General features: G+C 48.0%; 1 protein-coding gene and 1 long non-coding RNA gene across 6 annotated transcripts in view; one reads left to right on the top strand and one right to left on the bottom strand.

Moving 5' to 3' along the window:
* Positions 1–19265, top strand: part of LOC119171765 (uncharacterized) — a 42061-nt gene extending 22796 nt beyond the window's left edge. The window contains exon 2 of the long non-coding RNA XR_005109889.2: positions 19037–19265. This is a non-coding gene — a long non-coding RNA (uncharacterized LOC119171765). The remainder of the gene's footprint in view (positions 1–19036) is intronic.
* The window catches only part of LOC119171764 (ETS transcription factor pointed), a 198151-nt gene that overhangs the window by 40010 nt on the left and 137503 nt on the right, over positions 1–20638 (bottom strand). For 4 of the 5 annotated variants that reach the window (XM_037422593.2, XM_037422594.2, XM_037422595.2 and 1 more), the window contains one exon: positions 4147–4263. In XM_037422593.2, coding sequence (XP_037278490.1) covers positions 4147–4263 — 117 coding nt within the window. Of the gene's footprint in view, positions 1–4146; positions 4264–4904; positions 5173–20638 lie in introns of those variants that run through there. The other variant, XM_037422596.2, reaches the window with a different exon arrangement.

Here is a 20638-nt window from a genome sequence, read left to right as displayed (position 1 = left end):
AGCGTTAAGGAAAGGACTTATGACGAGTTACAAGCTGAAAACTTTGTCGGAGCCCAAACACCAGGACGTCGTACCAAACCGCCAGCGTTATTTCATACATCTTTACGTCATGGTACATACTCGAGATTCCAGTCATTAAGAAATCGAAACCATACCTCCATAGCCTGCGATTGCCATCGTCCCAGAAGCATTTGATGTTTCGGTTATGGGGCCATTAGGATGCGGTGCAACGCCTGCGGCGTTTTAAAGGCTGCCATAGGCACGCGCGCCCACTCACTGGTCCATGGATAGCCACAGCCGACTTAAGTGATGTAGCAAGCTGAAGAACTCGGAGGCCACGAGATACAAAACAAAAAATGAGCGAGAGCGAGCACGAAGAATCGTTGCAACGTGTGTAAGCCGGCGGGGGGCTCCTCGATCGCTATATACGCGCGTGAGAAGGACCAGCGCACCTATACCGAGTGACCGCCAGATTGAGAACGCTGCTGGACGAGGATCTGAGCTCCGGCGCTGACCATGCATCTCCATTTATACCGATTTCCGATATTCGCTCCCGTCGTTCTTCAAACAAGCTTCCTTTCTTTTTCGTTCTAGCTATTTCTAAGTATTGCTTATACGTTTTTTTTTTCGAACGCTTCCTACAAACCCCGACTCAATCCTGTAGTGTGGGCACTCGTTGCTTTACTTGCTCATCTTTGCTTCTTGGCTGTGTAACTACATCACGTCTCGGCTTCCAACGCGCCCTCTATCTTGCTTGTTTCTTCTCCTGCGGACCATTGACGTTGCAGTGAAGGCGAACGCTCGCATTAGCACTACCGATTCCTTCCTTGTGTGGAGGGTGCGTATACATGTTTGCTAGATGCAATGTGTGCTTTTTGCTGTTCGTTGCTTTGGGCAGTATAAGGTAAACGCCAGCCGTAAGGTAACCCGACACTAAAAAGAACTAGAAAGAACACTGCGTGTTTGGCAGGACACAAGTGGCGTAAGCGCGTTACGGAGGAACTGCTGCTGGCAAACCTACTCGCTCCTATTGGACCTCGAAAGTTCAATTCCAGGCGGCAAACGAGCAATTTCCGGCATGCCGTCCCATGGCTCCACCAACCTCGAACAGCCCAACCCCCCCCCACCCCCCCCACCCCAAAAAAAAGCAAATGCGCCCAAACACCCGACGATTGTAGCAAGGTTGTGCTTTGTTCGATTTCTCTTTCTCTCCTCTCCCTTCACCTCTCATGAAGGAAAGAAAAAAAAATAAGATACTTGTATTACTGTGTGAAGTGAGGGAGTTTCTCGGTCCAAATGTGCTGAGATGTCAGGATATAAGTAAGCGATGAGGGCTTCATTGTGATAAACGAAATCAGTGTTTGTAAAATTAAGAGAATGCACACTTATTTAGTCTAAGTTGATCCTAAGGCCTGTATTCACAAACCAACCTCAGCCTTACCTCACGTTTTCCTCAACTTCCTGTACTCTCTACATGCGTAATAAAGGCACAAAAATGGCAATAAGGTGAAAAATGAGGACAAGACTGTTTAAGGTATACTGGAGAAATTTGTTTATCATGCGTAATAAAGGTTCAAAATCTATAAGCAAAACTTGAGGAAGGTATGAGGTTGGTTTGTGAATACGGACCTAAATCTTTTCAAAAGCACTCACTTTTGTCCCCATAAAATATACTTTGAGAGTCAGGAGGTATCGCTCGACCTTATAGGCAGCAAGCCATCTCATAGTCTAACATTACGCGCATATTTATGTTAGAGCAGACTCTTATTGTAGCTTCATTTAGTGAGATTACACCTCAAAACAGCGCGCAGGAGAGTCAGCAAGACTTAAGGCACGGGAATATAGTATGAATGACGGAGCTTGTGGATTATTCGTGATGTTGTTAATTATACATTTTGTCTGATTTCGCGCGCGTTAATCTTTGTCAAACGCACTCAATCACTCGCTCAAGTCGAAACGATACAATAAAAAACAAAATCGACGCGTGTTGTCATTTTGGGGGACACGCTTAGAAGGCACCATTCGGTCGACGACCGCGAGCAGGCACTTATGGCCCCAGGTTACCGCTCATATATGAGCTGTGTGCCATTTGCATGGCGATGTTCGCGAGAGCCCGCTAAAAAGAAGCATAACGAAGCGTGGTGAAAAGGCGCAAAAAGGTCTCTAACCAGGGCACAACACGTGACATCCGCCGGACATGCCCCAGAATACTATACAGCTCGGAGGGGAACTGCGATTCACCTGTCACACAAGGGATATCCTGCCCCCGCACAACACGCTGGTTTTCAGCCTGCGGGGAGCAACGCCCGCACCTCGCCCTGTGGTGGCCTCGCCCCCGCCAGGCTGTGTGCAGCCCTGGTACACAATGGACACCCTCCGCCAGTTGCGACCCTTCCAAACCAATCCCTGTCAGCGAGGACACCGGCACGTGTCATTGTGGATATAAACGGGTCATAAGACGGGTGCTATAACCACGGCAGTACAGTGTACTGCCGTTGTTATAGCACCCGTCTGTACAACGGCAGTACAGTGTACTGCCGTTGTACAGTGTACTGCCGTGGTTACTGCCGTGGTTACGGCAGGAGCGAACTTCAACGCAGCCGTAACACGTCGAACACGATGCATCGAACTGCTGTGCCTCGCAAACCTAAAATGCGCTTCGTAGTTTTGAACACTTGAAGTTGAGTGCTGTGGGACACAGCACATCTCATGTTGCACAGCGCTGCGCTACATTCAATCTCTGCTGTTCTGCTCACACCACTCACTATATGTAAGTGTACTGCACACAACACATATGTCCATGTACATCAATATACGCGTAGTCCCAAGAAGAGGGCGCGAAACAAGCCTGCCCATGTCAGGCAAGTCCCAGGCACGTGCACTCACGAGCTTATCCGTTTCTCAGCCGACGTACCGGTGCACGTAACTAGCTAAAGAAAGCGCGATGGATCCCAGGCCGAGCCGTCTCCGATTACGAGACGAGGTCTTTTCTATACGTTGTATGCGCGCCTCTCGGCTCGGGAGTGAAGCACGCTCTCGGGAAGACAACTCTCGACAAGTATAGGCGCGTGCACAGTTGAGACGTGCTGCCAGCGTGGGCGCAGGTGTGAACTGTTGAATGGACTATCGCCCCATAGCTGCGTGCATTTGTGGGGAGTAAGTGAAACGCGGATATTCTGAGAAACGCGGAGGAAAGATTTTGTCACTTGGCGAGGGCGCGAACATCGCAAGTCCTGCGACAGCTCTTTTGTACACGTATAGGTAATCACGTGACACGTATACCCATACATGTGTCAGTGGCTGGACGTTCGCAAGTCGCACAGTTTCTGCACGCGCTAGTAATAATGCACCAACTCTCCAAGAATTGCGTATGAGCGTGCTCGCAGTATAGTCAAGAATGTCCCTCGTGCCGACAGCTTCAGGATTCCGTCCTATACTATACGGATCCATTCAATGCACGAGGTCGGCCGTGTTCAGGAAACAAAGTGGTATGGTGTGGGGTGGTGTGGGGTGGTGTGGTGTGGTGTGGTGCGGTGTGGTGTGGTGTGGTGTGGTGTGGTATGGTATGGCCGGTCTAGAGGGGGCACTCTCGATCTCTCCGAGCACGTGCCTCCAAATCGGCCGTGGCTTAGGTTGACACAGGTGGTTCCCACGTAAGATTTAACCTTACAGCCGTATCGTAGCCCTTCTAGACGGCCCTGTACTTGTGATCTGAAAGATGTCCACTGTGAAGCACTCTTTGCCACAGTGTGTTTCCTTGTGACAGCCAGTGAAAGCCGCAGGACACTGCCAAAGCATGTGGTCCAGAGTAATGATGCCATCGCACTTCTCGCAATTGATTTGTACCTCTCTGTTTGGATAAAACTGGTTAATAAAGTTTGGATTAGCGGAAGCTCTTGTCATTGACAATCGCAAAAGTCACCGCTTCAGTTCTGTTGAGCTTAGCAGTATACTGCGAATTCCATTATGTTCATGCAGTAATGCTTTGCGACTTTATCGCATATATGCAGTTGGTCCCTGTTCTGTTCTTGCATATTCTTGGTATATTGGTCGCCCAGTGCACGGATAGCAAACAAAGCGGTGTGAAGAAGAATAAGTTAGCCATATCTAAGAAATCGGAAGACACGAAAACAGGGTTATGCTCACCCTTGACGATGTTCAGCGACTCTCGTTCCTTTTCCCAACTGCTGAAGCTAGCAGTTAAGGCTTGCGTCATCTTTTGGTTGGTCCCAGGAGTAAGAGGAGGCACTTGAGTTGGAAGTTCTGCGAGCAGAAACAATGTAAACATTTCAATACGCGAGTTTGCACTGATCTGACTGCGAGAGCTTGCGTTGCTGAAATACCCGCAGAAACACGTCAAGGAAAACCATAAGGAACCCACTTAGAATTGCAAATTATCAACCTGTACACCTAAAACATCCCCGCTTGCTCTACATAAATTAGACACCTTCAATTAAGAGTAAAATATATGATGCATATTACGTCTCAATTTCCCTCGTAATAATTACAAACTAGTAATTACGTCACCGTCCACGACAATAATCAGAGAAACATGGTAAAACATGTAGTGTAGAAATGAGTATCTAAATATAGCGTGAAAAAAAGTAGAAGACAAGAGGTGAATGACGAACAGAAGCATTCTTTTTTTTTTTCATTTGCTTTCACTTTACGAAAATACATCATAGTAGAAATTGTAGCAAAAAAACAAAAAAAAAACATTGGCCCTATCTCAAACATGCGAAAGGGTTGGCCACAATTAAAAGTAAGAAATAAATGGCTACACTATTTTCCAACGACGTCTTCAAATCATCGCTGCGTGAACGAACAGTAGCCGTACAAATAATGAATATTTTCCTTAGCAATATCACTAATATTATTGGCAAGTAAAACCAGAGGAAACGTACTCTGCATCCCACATGTCCCAGCCGGGGCCGGAAAGGTTTCGAACAAGATGGCGGCCGAACATGTGTACAAGGAGTAGATCAACTGATCGCGGCTGGATACGTTGTTTGAAAGGCGTGGGACACGGGCAAACAAATGAACGTGCTTGGAGGCCACGCGTATAGCGTCGCTGCTAACTCTGGCTTACGCGAGAAAGACAGCCCACATCCTTTCTTTCGCGAACTCTTTTTTTAAATTTTAACTCGCTCGCTTTCCAAGGAGCCTGCCCGCCTCGGAACCCATTTTCAAAATGGTTCTCTTGCATCGCTGATTGGGTGGCGGTAGTGACGCGAGTACGCGGTTGGTCGGTTAGACGAGGAAGTTGCCGAACCGCACCAACCAAGGGAGATCCGGAGATCGCCGATAAGGCGGCGCACGCTCGAATCTTTGCTCGCGAATCGGACGTGCGTCACTATGAGCGGCGCAGTATATACAGAACATGCCCCAGTGGAAAGCTCAATTCTTCGTTTCGTCCTAGTCTTTCGTGCCGAGTGAGTATTACAAAGAGGGGGGGAGAAGCGAAGGGAAAGAGGCGCCATGGCTCTACCATGCAATTAGCCGGAAAAACGAACTGCGTGGATCACCTCGCGTCGCGCCATATCCGGTCTGCTTTCTTTCTTACGTTATTTTTGCAGCGAGTAAGCACCAATGAAATATGAATCACGCTTGACGACTTCTAATCGTCCAAGAAGCAGCAAAGAGGGGCGTGAGAGAAGCGGTTGATGAAGATACGCAAAATATAAACAATCGAACACGAATTATCTCTATTTAACTGAGCTCTGCAGTTATGGACAGAGCTCGGCAAAATGAGTTACCAGAACTACGGAAAGCACAGCTTTTTCTCCCTAATTTCAGCAAATAAAACAAATTATTTGATGGCAAGATTACCTTGGAGGCGCACAGAAAGTTGCTGATCTGTGCAGACGATTGACATACAGTAAAAGTTTGTAAGGTGACTTTCCGGTCAAGCCTTTTTTTTTTCATATGCGTTACGTTCTTTAAACTACTTCAGCAGTGGGTTTCATGAACATATCTCATTATTTATTTTATTTTCAAATTCCGCAATAATATACACAATAATATATAATTCCACAATAATATATAGAGGTCGTCGCGAGCCTCGGTGGTAAAACGAAGCTGTGGTATATGTGGTGTAATGTTTTCATGTTTGAGTACGTCTAGCTGACACCAATGCATGCTCTCTCTCACCGACTCGCAGAAAAAAAAAGAAACGAAAAAAAAAACGCGCATATGGAGGAAATGAACTTAAGTATAAGTCAGTATCTATAGTGCTTTCAGCTCTTCAAACTTAAGTTAGCATCTATTGATACCAGCTCTTCAAACTCAAGCTTACGATAATCAGTGCTAAATGAGAACAATACTAATGACAGTACTATTGAATGAGTATTACTAATCGGCCACTTTTCACTCATTTTTATGGTGAGGGCCGCAGCAGCATCTCGCTTGCACGAGCGAATACGTGTCATCGTAAGAAAGCAAGCTTCTGACGCGAGGATATCCGTATCAACATCCTTTCGCAGCCCACGCACGTATACCATTGCGACCATTTGCGACACTGCTATAGTGGCACCCACGAGAATGAGCCAATGAAAGAAATTTAAAACACTGATTCAAGAGTCCTAGATGTTCCGCCTTGGCATCTCGACGGAGAGGATGCAACTGACTGTGATGAAGACGCGTTATCTATACACGCCGGATTTGTTTCGCCTGCACATCAGTGCACAAAACGTAGTGGTACAAATAGATCCTGTTACAAAGAAGCAACTGCATGCATGACTACGTGTTGTCGACGCTGGCTCCGCATAAAGATCAATATAGAAGCGAGAACTGAGCAACAAAGGCTGGAAGCGCGTGGTGTTATCCGTTGTAAATATTGTATCAAATTGTATTACGCTACGCAAGCCCCACATGGCATTGACAAACTTCATTTCAGGCGCAATGTTGTGCGGTATATTCATGTTCTATAGCTTCAAGTGCGGCCTTAGAGACTGCCATATGTGCCGGCAGTATTTTCTGTAAGGGGATGCAAACCAATGTTGCACCTTGGCTTTGGGAAGAGTTTGGGGAGAGGGGCAAGTGCCCCTTTTGCACCTCCCTGCCGACACTTATGGAGACTTCCACGTCTGCTCGATAAGAAACTATATACATGGCAATAGTGTTCCCGTACACCAGATTCGATGTTCTATTTGCGCTGTGCGCAACTAACATCTCCCATGGAAAAACCAGTGAAATCGCCAAGATTTGCGCAAGGTCATAATTAAGGAGTGTCCAAAGTCTTAAAAGAAGATGGAACGTCAAGCTTTAATCGGAGAATCCGTTTTCAATGAGCACGTTCATCAAGCGAACCACTGAGCGTACGACTTGCAAAAGCATGCAAAGAGCATAGTCAAAATTAGTAAGTAGTTAGTTTCATTCGTGAAACAAAGAGCCTGTTGATTGCGGATTCGTCCAGCCAAACCTACGTTATTCACGCCTGAGCGAACTTGATAACCACCACCTTGCGAAAGCAGGGGATTGCCTGGTTTCATGGCGAGCGGGGAAGCGTTTGCGTAAAGTGATGTAGAAGTTGGTCCATTTCCCGCGTTACGTACCGACTGGTTAAAATTGACGCGGTCGTGTGACTATTGTTCACTCTCAAGTCTTCATGGGTGTTCTTTCCGCCACCTGACAGGATTACTACGACCACTATACAGCAGCTGAGATCACACCACGAGATAAGGATTCAAATAACTGAGGAACAACCAGGAACCGCGAATATTCGTGCGCGCCAGTTTCTTCCGCATGCTAATTGACGCAATGATGTTACCGCAAATGTGGCAGGAAATAAATGCAAATGAGGAAATCCGCATTCAGTTAATGATGCATATACATCAGCGAAACATGGCAGCATAATGGTATCTGAGATACTATAGTAAGACCGTCTTCATAACAATTGTATAAATTTTGTGTACCCGCACCATTTGTGACACAAGCTATCGCACTCTTCTTTAAAGTTCCGTGAATGCACAGTTGGCCACAAAATGCGGAATAAGTGAGCGCCAGACGAAATTGCCGTCCGCGCCCTCTAACGGTGAACCGTCTTTTGTCGACGGCGGCCGCGCGATCGCAGGAGCACTACTATGCATTATACATATAGCCACTGTAGCAAATACTTTCGCCAGCATATAGTTTGCCATCTGCTGTTTCACGGCAGTTTCGGCTTGTGCTCGCATGGTCCGTAATATTCTATGGTACATGTGCTCGTATACATGTGCCTACTGTACTATACGTGTGCTCGTATATACGATTAGCACGTACGATGTAATGCGTGTGGCGGGCGCATTTTCAGCCCCGTAGGATCTTCGATCAAGCCGGGGACAGCTACTGCGCACATCGATAAGCGCGAAATACGCAGACATGTTCAGTGCATCTGCAGTCCGAGAGATACGCCAGCAAACGCAACCGTAGGTCGGATGTGGCGAAACGTACAGGCTAATTTGACGTGGCCGAAGTCACAATCACTTTTGAATGAGTCCCAAAAAACGCGCGGACAAATGAGGTGAGCGATCTTGAAGCAGCGAAAAAAATGAATAATCGTGACTTGCCTGAGTGAGCCGCTGAGGACAACCTACGCGGAAATATCCGTGGATGCACGACGATGACAGTAGCGCGCGCCATGTTGTGACAGAAGGAGTCATGACGTACTCGCGTAGGCACGAGTTCAGAAGGCAGACACAGCGTGCAAACACGTGCATCAAAATGCGCAGAAAACCAGCTTCTGGGTGCATTGCTAGACTGGTGCTTAAATACCACGTGACTTCAGTCCCTGTGGTCATTCGGCGACTTCGTTCTCACTTCTACAGAAAGGCGGTATCATTTATAGTGTACACCGTAGTATCGTGGAGGGGTCAACACTCTTGTCGCAAAGCCGCTGTCGGAATCCTTCGGCCATCCTTTTTTTTTTCTAATTTGCCGCTATCCATTAACAACAGCAGCGCTGCTTTCACTGATAACACTTCAAAGGCCACCGCCGCGATAGACCACGCTGCCGACTGTGGAAGCTTGAAAAATGTCTTTTGTGACCTTGGTAACAAGTTTTCCCGAGTATTTGCTGGACGCGTGTTGCAAACGGCGCGGCACTCTTCAAAGGGAAGAAGAGGAATGCGATGCAGGGAGTACAGGGGAGAGTTGAAAGGGCAAGTCAACAAATAAGCGAACTGCCACGGTTTCCCACTTCTCTCACTTCTTATTGTTCTGCTCCCGCAACAACGCTGCGAATAGGCGTCTTTCTTATCACCTAACAGCTAAGAATAGTTGTAGTACTGTGCTCTGCCACCTGGTAATAACTTATATCTGCCTTTTCACGGAACATCGGAATTCCTTGATATAGTATCTCCGAATAGCTTTAGCTCTCGAATAATTTTAAGGCGACAGTGCTTATTAAGCTCGTATACATCATAGAACTTTCGTTGTCGACATCGTTAATTGTGAGCGAAAAATCGGCGTTGTTCGTGGGCGAAAAAATGGGGATAAAAATTGTCGGTTCGAGTAATAATTGAACTCGGGCCTTCTGCGGGGCAAGCAAGAGTTCTACCTCAGTGCCACTCTATGAGTGACCTGTAGTGGGAGGAGCCTCCTCAACGCGTGTAAATATTGCGTGGCCGAATTGCACCAGGTCTCAAAACGCGCGAATTTCGGCAACGGGTGGGTGCTTTAAAGGCCCACTCATCGCAAAGCGCTCACACATATTTATTCATCACCGGCATCAAGATAGAGAAGAAATGGTAGAGAAGGAAAGATAGGGAGGCTAACAATCCCAGGATTACCGGTTTAAGAATAAACAACGTAAGCAGCTGGGTAGAAGTTCGGATCTATCATGTGGACGTCTACTGGACCCTTCGGTTATTATCAAAGAGAAGAATTATGGCGCAGAGAGAAGAAACTTGGCCGGTGTACTTGCAGTAGGCATTCCAGTATAGTTTTAGACGCCCAATGTTATGTGCACAGACACTAATTTCCTTGCGGCACCGTTGAGAGGCATGCACTGAGAACGGAAGCTTCACTACCCGTTATAGAAGGTGCTGCACACAGGGCCCAATTACGCCATCACGATCCACTATTGAAGGCGAAGCTCAAGTGTCCTCCAATTTTAAAACGGCACAGAAAAATGAAAAAATGTGGATTGCTCCCTATTATTTTACAGTGATTGTTCCTATACTGTTTTATAATGAAGCTGCACAAACTAGGCGATTCGTAACTACGACAGCAGCGACCCTTCCAACGGGATATCTCTGGCTATATGTGCCACAGAAATTGAGCAACTCCCCGTCACTGATCTACTAAAATGAAAAGAACAAGATTAATTTGATAAATAAATATTCTCCGTACGTGATGCACTTCTGGGCCTCGCAAATCGACGTGGAGGTGCTTCAGAGGGTCACACGCTTTCGAAGATGAGCTCTCTGCGCCTTTGATAAAAATATGCTGTGTTTCCTCTGTGCCGTGCTCTACAAATCTTCGCTGTTCATCCACAGTAATATATATGTATATATATATATATATATATATATATATATATATATATATATAGAGAGAGAGAGAGAGAGAGAGAGAGAGAGAGGCGCGACTATTGCACACGGACCTTTTGCCGAACGCGGGTAGTAACCTCGTCACCGGGCCCCAAACTACGTTCCTCCCCGATCTCATTTTCGCTCGCTTGCCCCAAAACTGCGAATCTCGTTGCGTATAAAATCTCATTTCGTCCTCGCAGAACGGCTCGGCGACAGCTGCTAGATGACGACGCAGGCCATCGGTCGGGGGCTGGCCTTCGCTGCCGGCATGCGTCGAGTCAGCCTGGCGGCGGGGACCTCGGTAACGACGTGTCTGAGAGCACGCGCGTAAAGACATTCAGCTCACGTGGCCGAAATCGGCCAATCAGACACGCTTGGACCGCCGCCACCATGCAAGTGGATGCAGCTAAAGCGAGGCAGCAGCAGGCCGCGGTGGCGTCTGTCTGTCTTGCCTGCAACCTGCTCGGCTTTGGCACTATAGCTATCCTCCCCTTCTTCCATTGCGCAGTCTGCCCGCGTGCTCCATGAACTGTCCCATGTCGTAACAACACCTGCAACTGCACGCGAACGCAAGCGACAACAGGCGCCCAATGAGGGGAGGGTCGGCAGGGGAGGCCACCTGCCCTTTTCGGGTTGCTGGAAAGACGCGTGTTTGGGGCAGCTGGTGCTTCGCTGGTTTTAACTACACGTGCGGCCATGCATTTCGGTTGCTCGCATGCCTCGGCAGTGTTCGCGTTTAGGGTTGCCGACACAGCGCCCTTCGTCCAGATGACTCCTCGAGAGCATCGACCACTGTGATGGTGGTACGAGTGACGTCAGCATGACCTTGCTGCCCCGTTGAGAAGCGAGGAGTACGTGCAAAAGCTTGTTTACAGCTCTCACTCGACGAATGAGGAATGAAACGCCATGACCTGGTTCCCGTCTTTGGCCACATTTAAACAATTTTCGTTTCCCGTGACACCAATGAAAGTCTCACAAGTGAAAGTCTCCTAACACTGACACGACTGCAAAAAGTTCCCTGGTACGCCTATCTTGAGTAGCAGTTTGTTTAAAGGAATGTTGGAGAATCTGTGCATCAGAAAACGGGAATAACTTTACGTTTCTGTCTAAAATTTGATTTCTCTTTACACCCACGGAAAACAGTAACCGAGTCTTTCACTTCTAAGCGGATCGCAATATTCAAAGCAGTGCGTGTATAACGATTTGCAACCGCGGAGATGACTTCGCTGTGTTGTGTGTAAGAACGCCACTGTTACTAGCTAACCCCTCTATAGGGACTTTACTTTGCGATAGAAAGGTAGCATATACATTAGCTCTACTTTCAGACATCTACGAGCGCCGCGTGGCGGCAGCCGAGCTGGTGGGCATAGAAACAGAGTCGGGCGTGCCCTTGACCTCTGAGCTGAGGCGCCCTCTCATTTGGGCGTTCCCAACACCAGGGAGACCGGCGCACTGCAGGGGAGAATGCAACTACCCAGTTCCCGGAGGTCAACACCCCCCCCTCTCCCCTCCGCGCAGGAGTGACTGGCCACTAATTTTTTTTTCTGTTTACCATATACTAACATGGCCGACGCTGCCACCGTGTACTTCTCCGGTAACCCGTGTACGCCGTAAACTGTAACAAGTTTACGGACAATCCGAATCTCTCCGATGCCCCGTATACCGTATAGCACAGGACGTTCTCCTCCGTGAGGCGCCCCTCAGCAAAGTTTTGCCTATGCACAAGCGCGAAACAGCCGCGCCATTGAAACGGGGTGCTGCCGCCAATGGTCGACCCGAAGAGTCTTTCCCTCCACGTCCCGAAATTCCGCCGTAATAACCGGTGCGTGTCAGCGGCAGCAGTCGAGGCGAAATGGAAGTGCCGAAAAACACCATATGGGAGCCCCTACGCGCCGAGCATCGTGCGCCTTCGTGCCAGTGGTAAACCTCGGGGGTTCAAGCAGCTCCACAAGGCGGACCCCTTCATCGCTCAGTGCATCCCCTTCTCCCGACAGTCTACCCCACCAAAACCGTGCAGCATTATTAGACCCAAAACCACGTTCGAAAGTTCGATGCAGCAACGTTGGTACGAACGGTATCCAGAATCATGGCAAATCACCACGCCCACCGATGAGGTGGCTGAAGGGACCCTAACTCGATCGTGCTATTACCGATCGATTACACCGACAACACAAGATAAAGACAGATTTTTGTTTATAGATTTCCACGCCAAGCCGGCAGGGCGAACCATCAATGAGACGTCGTATTTCGACTACCGTGACAGGAAAAAAAAAAAAAAACTTTCAACCTTCCCATGTTCATTATTTGCTTCCCTTATAAATTATCTAGACACCAGTACACGTTGCCGCTTTCGATGACGTCACTGTCAACTGGTGTGACAAGATCGAGGCTGCACCAACCGCGTTTCTCATCGTTAGTACACTTGTTAAAGTGCTATTTTTTTTTAATTGCAGACAGGTGAGTAACGGAAAAAGCCTGCAATCGCTCTTCATCTTTGATATATGATGTCAAACTAACCACGTTCTTAACTCCATTACGCGTGGTGGCAGCTGTAATATTGCCAACACTGCACGCTTTTAGGGGCGCATGACAAGATAAGAGATCTGCGGCAAGCATTGTTGTAAGTAGAGAGCGCCACCCTGCGCAGGACACTGGCAGGATCGGGGACGCCGGTTTCCAGACCTGTGAGCACCACGACGGGTGGTGCAACTTGCGTGTTCAAAACTGAACGGCATACAGTGGCCGCCGTTGAAAGCGGTGGTGCAAGTATCGTCGGACAAAAGCGTTCTTGACTTTTAAAGGGACGCTTTGTGCTTGTTCTTCGGCTGAAACACGTGGGGTACTATTGAGCCGCTGGCCCCGCCATGGTGGTCTAGTGGCTAAGGTACGCGGCTGCTGACCCGCAGGTCGCGGGTTCGAATCCCGGCTATGGCGGCTGCATTTCCGATGGAGGCGGAAATGTTGTAGGCCCGTGTACTCAGATTTGGGTGCACGTTAAAGAACCCCAGGTGGTCAGAATCTCCGGAGCCCTCCACTACGGCGTCTCTCATAATCATATGGTGGTTTTGGGACGTTAAACCCCACAAATCAATCAATCAACTATTGAGCCGCTACAAGGGAGGAGCGTTTAACCGACGTTTCCTTGAACAAGATGTCTTCCCAAGATGTCTTCCCAGATTATGTGCGTCACCTCTCCATAAAAAGACTTTTTCGCGTTATCATCCCACGATTGGCAATGGTAGCTAATTGTGGGGGCAAGCTTTTGAAATTGCGAAAAAAAATTATCGTAAGAGCAGAGAAAACATTGTTTCAATACACTTGTAGAACTCGTGCTTTTCCGCTCCATTGTCTTGTATCTGGCTAGCGTACGGTTCGCAGTAAATAATTCATAAATGCCATGCCGACGTACGAACAATAGTTAGATTTACGTGTAATAGTATGGAAAGTTGGGCGAGTAGCTTTTGAGGACACGTACACTGTGTGCGCACCGACATGTTTCCAAAATTTACATGTGCTTGGCTGTGGCGGCTGCATTTCCGATGGAGGCGGAAATGTTGTAGGCCCGTGTGCTCAGATTTGGGTGCACGTTAAAGAACCCCAGGTGGTCGAAATTTTGCGGAGCCCTCCACTACGGCGTCTCTCATAATAATATAGTGGTTTTGAGACGTTAAACCCCACATATCAATCAATCAATCACATGTTCTTCTTCGTATACCACATGGCTGGCTCTTTAAACATGGTGCTATGAAGGAAGGTAGACTATAGAGAGAAAGGCTTTGAAGCGGATTCCTTACACAATCTGGATATTACGCAAAAGGTGCTTCGGCGCGACGTCATCTTCGGACTACTTTCTACTCCAGTGCGAGCACTCGCCCCTAAAATTCGGCACGTCTCTTTGCTTAAAACGGGTGCGGCTGCCGAGAGTGAGGGTTCTCTGTGGAACCGACGAAATTTCGGAAAAGTACGAAAAAAAAAAATTCGGCAGTGCGGGAGCTTAACGGCTACAAAAGCGTGCATTGTTTTTGGGGGCCCATCTCAGTTCGGCTTACCGATATGCCGCTTATTTACACAAGAACGCATCGCTTCAGCCGCCTCCATCCGGTCCGCGATGCTGTAAGCAAAGAAAGGATCGATCTCTATACACCCTCGACCGAGGGAGCGCCAGAAAGTGAGAAGCCAATTCATTCGCAGCACAGATACACGTACACAATCACACGCATACACACATCATCAAGTGCGGTAAGAGTAAGCGAGAGGAAGAAAAAAAAAAGTTAAACAGGACTGGCGCTCGAACTGACGCAAGGAGAATGCGAAAAACAATAAAAGCACATGTCGAACGAGCGCCTCAGGCGCCGGCCACGTCAGACAAGCGTAGAAGTCCGCAAGCAGGCCAAACAAGTTCCCGTTCTACGCGCAGGGTGGCAAGGAAGGAAGCGCAATAAGCATAAAAACAACAACTACGGGAAGGAACGAGATGCGTAAGAAAAAGAGGGAGAGAGGAAGAGCGAAAGCTCCGGCATCAAAACCAGTTTCATTCACGCGCTGGATGCCCAAAGCGGGCGCAGCCACGCCACACCACTACTACTACTCTACGCTTTCATTCACGAATCGCCTGGAGGAAGACGACGGCGAAAAAAAAGTCTTACTACGACGACGGCGGGCGACGTAGTAGTACTACTACCCGAGACGCCGCCAGGAGAGAGAGAGAGGCGCCAGCTGAGGAGGGCGAGAGGAGCGAGCTACCACCACCTCGGGCCACATCAGAAAATTTCTTGTTTTCCTTTTCTGGCCCCTTCCAGCGTGCAGCATCGCCTCCATGTTTTCGCTTTGGTCGGGATGCAAAGAGAATGTACGCCCAGGGGGGATGCCGGCAAGCTGTGCCTCAGTTGTGTGTCGCCACGACGGAGAGTCGAGGAACCGTGGGAAGCAGGAGGAGTGGGTCACAGGCCATGGGAAAAAAGCCGCACAGGTGAAAAACGAACGGCCGCACCAGATCTGCGGAGATTTCCCCCTCCCCACCCCAAAATGCGTCTCCTTGCCACCTTCAGACGCTCTTTCTCCGCACTTCTTGCATCCTCAATGGTCCCATCATACCCTCACCCTCCGACAATATCCTCGCCATCGTCTCTGTGCCTCGCGTTAAGGTCTCTTCTCCCTTTATGCGTTTGTGCACGCGACAAGCTCCACTAAGCCACATGCCCCCTTCCCTCTCCACACAGTCTCCGTAGTAGTAGTAGTAAGGGTACAGTTGCGCGGAGCTTTTCTGCGGTATTCCTCCCCGCCGGCAGACAGTGGCTGTGGTGACGCTGATCAAGCAACAGCGTACAAGTAGCGCGCAATAAATAAACAGAAAAAAAAGAAGAAAAAAACTGGAGGAGGGTCAGCAGACGCAGGAACGATGTGAATGGATTTCTTGCTGGTGGAGGGTGATACGCACCCCGCGACTGGAGTTGTTCGTATATATTTTTTTCGCTTTCAATCTCTCCCATTGCTTTCCCTCCCTCTCACGTACGGGGTTACCCTCACTTCCTGCGGAAGTCGCCAGCGGGCCTGTTTGAAGCATAAACACTGGCGAAAAGAGAGAGAAAAAGAAAAGTATCATTCGGCCCAGCCCGACCGTGGTCCGTACACACGAATACGCACGCCGTATGAAACTGCTTACGATCGTTTTCTCAGTCGCCACCACCACCGGAAGCGCGCGTTTGGAAGGTGGCGCCCTGCACGAGATGCCCTTGTGTGTTCACCCAGTTTTTCTGTGTTTCGTTTCTTATTACGCATCCACAAGCCCACGGCGGAGGCCACGGCGCCTCCAGCACGATACACGCGAGAGGTACCGCGTCGAAAACGCTAATCAGACAGAGATGCGCCAGCCGCGCTGTTACGACGAATGGTCCAAGGACACGATAGTGGAAACCCGCGATTCAGAACGTGCAGATGGGATTGGACGTTGTGGCCTTGAGCTGTGCAGCAGCGTTTCGATAGCCCCGCAGTTGTGGCAACCATGTGCATTCCTGAATGTTGTAATGCACTATTATGTAATGCTGCAATTGGACATCTTATTCCTTACGAATAATTTAGCTTTTACGAAGAAGTTGCACCATACTGGAACTTACGGTTCCCAAACGCTACCGCCTCACATATTCACCGATATGTTTATGTTCCAGTTGACCAAGTTGTTACGCTTCTCTTGTGCTTAATAAAAAACGCTATATTGTCAGTGGCAAAGAATGTGCTTTAAGAACACCTACATAATATGGTCAAACACGAGAGGGCTTCAACACATGCGAACTTTTCGGTGCATGTACATTTATTACGTAGTTTCTGGAATTGGGCACGTGACATATAATGGGTGACAGTGAGAACCATGAAGCCTTCATATGAATTTCTACTTTGCTCTGCGCCTATCACTTCGCCCACGTTTCGGCGTAGTTCACGCACACAACTGTTCAGTCATTGCAAAAAAAAAAATTACGTAAATTGTGCAAAATTATTTGTTTCACGCCATCTTGCATCAAGGTGCTGATACTGCATATATAGGGCGACATTTTTTTTTATTTGCAAAGAAGTTTATCTGTCTGAACTTCAATTTGATTTGACCTTCTATTCAAAATCGTGCTGTTGTTGGACGCCTTACTCTTAACACATTTATTTTTTTTTTACTCTTCGGCGCAGATAAGCATTCGACGTTTTCGTCGTTCATAGCGCCTGAAGCCCTGTACAAGTGATCGCGCATCCTTTTTTTTTTTTCCTGGTCACGTACATTCACCGTCAAAAGTTTTGACACCACGTTACAGAAGGCTGCCTCCAGCTGCTTTGGCAGCCAGCCTTGAATTTAGCCAGCCTTGTCTCGTCCCTTTCTTGTCTTTTGTGCATTTTTCGCGCTGCTAAAACCCAAGTATGCCATACCAACTAGCCCAGTCAACCGCTCTATTGAATTTAGAGTTTCAGTGTGTTGAAAAACGCGCTAAACGTGTATACTAGTGTTCAGCTCGGCCGAATACAGCCCACAAGCTTCTGAGAAATTCAATGTTTTCTTTCACTTAGTGGTAGCTAAACGATGACATTGCATTGCTGAGTAACTCGGGGGACGAATTGCAACTCATGATTACGGAGTTAGACAAGGAGAGCAGAAAGGTGGGTCTTAAAATTAATCTGCAGAAAACGAAAGTAATGTACAACAACCTCGGCAAGGAGCAGCGCTTCGAGATAGGTAATAGTGCACTTGAAGTTGTAAAAGACTATGTCTACTTAGGGCAGGTAATAACCGCAGAGCCGAACCACGAGATTGAAGTAACTAGAAGAATAAGAATGGGGTGGAGCACATTCGGCAAGCACTCTCAAATTATGACAGGTAGATTGCCACTATCCCTCAAGAGGAAGGTATATAACAGCTGTATCTTGCCGGTACTTAGCTACGGAGCAGAAACCTGGAGACTTACAAAGAGGGTTCAGCTTAAATTGAGGACGACGCAGCGAGCAATGGAAAGAAAAATGGTAGGTGTAACCTTAAGAGACAAGAAGAGAGCAGAGTGGATTAGGGAACAAACGGGGGTTAAGGATATCATAGCTGAAATCAAGATGAAGAAATGGACATGGGCAGGGCATGTAGCGCGTAGACAGGATAACCGCTGGTTATTAAGGGTAACTGACTGGATTCCCAGAGAAGGGAAGCGGGTTAGGGGGAGACAGAAGGTTAGGTGGGCAGATGAGATTAAGAAGTTTGCGGGTATAAATTGGCAGCAGCAAGCACAGGACCGGGTTAACTGGCGGAACATGGGAGAGGCCTTTGTCCTGCAGTGGACGTAGTCAGGCTGATGATGATGATGATGATGAAACTTGTAACGCCGACTGTGCAAGAAACATACATCGACTTACCGCTATCTAGATATATATATGTATATATATATATATATATATATATATATATATATATATATATATATATATATATATATATATATATATATATATATATATATAGAAAGTGTGGTATTCTTCTTTATTTCACGCGTTGATTCTTCAAGGAGTAGAGAAATTGAAGGAAAAAAGTAAAATAAAAATAAAGCAGATCTAGCCATAAAGCAAGAAAAGCTAATCGAACAGGTTTGACGACTTTTGAGGCATGCTTGCAACGTGAGTCACGCCGGTATGGAAGGCAGTGCATCAAGCGACAGCCACAGCGAAGATCGTTGAGAGAGAACTCGGGCACGCAAACACATACACACTGGCGGTGTTCAGTGATGCGATGTACAATTTTTTTATTTTTTTTTCTCGAGCGACCGTCTGTGACAACACGTGAGGGACGAGACGCCACGTCTGCGCCTATACGAAGGGCGGGAGTCGAAAAAGAGTGCGAGGGGGTGTCACGGCGACAAGTCGCCGACGCCACCTGTCGGCGTGTGGACCATTTATTTATGACCGGGAATCGGAAAACATCGGCACAGAGTGCACGTCGTCTAGCAGCTCACCGACTGATTTGCAATTCGCGCATCTTCTCCATATCCACCCCCTCCTACTCCTCCCAGGTTCCTTTGGCCTGCTGTTGGTGGGGCGGAGAAAAACGACTCTGAAACGAAGCCACCAGGTCGACTGCGAGAAAGAGAGAGAGGAGAAAACCAACGACCCAGCTCGGACGCCAACACGCTGCAGGATCCACGTAGTACTGCTTCCCATCTCGCAAACTGGAGTTGCGAATGCACCGCGACCAGGGCGTCATAAATAAAGCCGAGGGCTATGGCAGCCTGCTGTCATCCACTTTGTTTGTTCATTGTGTATTTGATTCACATACACACGCGCGCGCACACATTTACAAGGAGCACACATAGCTACGGGTAAGATTAACCTTGAAAAAGCGGTGCCCTCACAGCACTTATGCGTAAAGTTTCAAGTTTTATCGCATAAAAATGGGGGTGTTCGAAATACCACTTCAGAAACGTTGAAGCGAAGTGAGACACTAGTGTAAAGATTGAAATGAAAAACGCGCAACTTTCAGCACGAATCAAGCCACAGCGGGAGCCGAATCCGCGTAAAGCGATGAGTCATCCCGATCACGCAAATAGCGCGTAAGTTCGAACAGAGAATTAGAAAGAAGATTGAAAAAAAAAACGTGGATTAACCATAACGATGAGATGAGACTGTCATCATATACTTCACATTTATTCTCACGTGTACTCCCGACCAGCCCTTGGGCTCTGACGGCCGAAGCCCCCTGCTTCAGCCGATGTATGTATGTGGCTTCCACAGAGGCGGCCGGTTGTAGCTCGCTTGTCTAAAGCCCGCTGTGAGAACAGCGGGAGTGTAAGTGGCGTCGGGGTCATTCGACAACACTTCACCGAGACAGTGGCCCTCGTGTGGAAGCTGAAGGGCCTGATGAAGCCCAGCAGAGGACACGCTGAGAACGAGTGCCTGCGACAAGCTCCGCGGGTGGGCTTATAGGAACCAACTTGTAGGACTTCGCTCACCGACCGAAGACCCCCTTATGCGGTGGTACACACCAGATGTCGCCCTCATTGGACGACCGTAAAGGAACACCACCGATCCGCTTGGCTCCTATTAGGGCAACGGGACATGAAACAAGCTTGTGTGTCAAAGCTCCCTTGACGGATGCTTTTCCAAGTGAACGTGCTATGCGAGTTCATGCTTGAGTTTCACATGGTGTTATACGGCAGTGCTAGTAATGAGGCGCGCATATGAATCGGTGCTATCGGAGTAGGGATCTTCCCATCCACTCTCCGAAAAACACTCATTTCAATTAAGTCGCTTCTCTCTCTATCTCCCCTCTTCCCTCACTGATTCATTCATGAACATGTAACTGTAGACTACGTCAGGAGATTGGTCACTAGCAAGTGTGACGCATGACAGATTCTCTACGTATGACGTCGTTCGCACACAGCCTTATAATCCGTACTTCCACACCGACCACGTATATACGTTTGAATAGTAATTGATTGATATATGGGTTTAACGTCCAAAACCACTACATGATTATGAGAGACGCCGTAGTGGAGGTCTCCGGAAATTTAGACCACCTGGGGTTCTTTAACGTTCACCCAAATCTGAGCACACGTTTGAATAGTGAGCCCCGTAACGTGTAGCAGCTATCCGATGATGATCACGGATGGTACCTA

Source organism: Rhipicephalus microplus, chromosome 4, assembly GCF_043290135.1.
Source record: "Rhipicephalus microplus isolate Deutch F79 chromosome 4, USDA_Rmic, whole genome shotgun sequence".
Classification (NCBI taxonomy): domain Eukaryota; kingdom Metazoa; phylum Arthropoda; class Arachnida; order Ixodida; family Ixodidae; genus Rhipicephalus; species Rhipicephalus microplus.
Note: the sequence above shows the minus strand (reverse complement) of the source record. Positions and strands in the feature narration are given on the sequence as shown.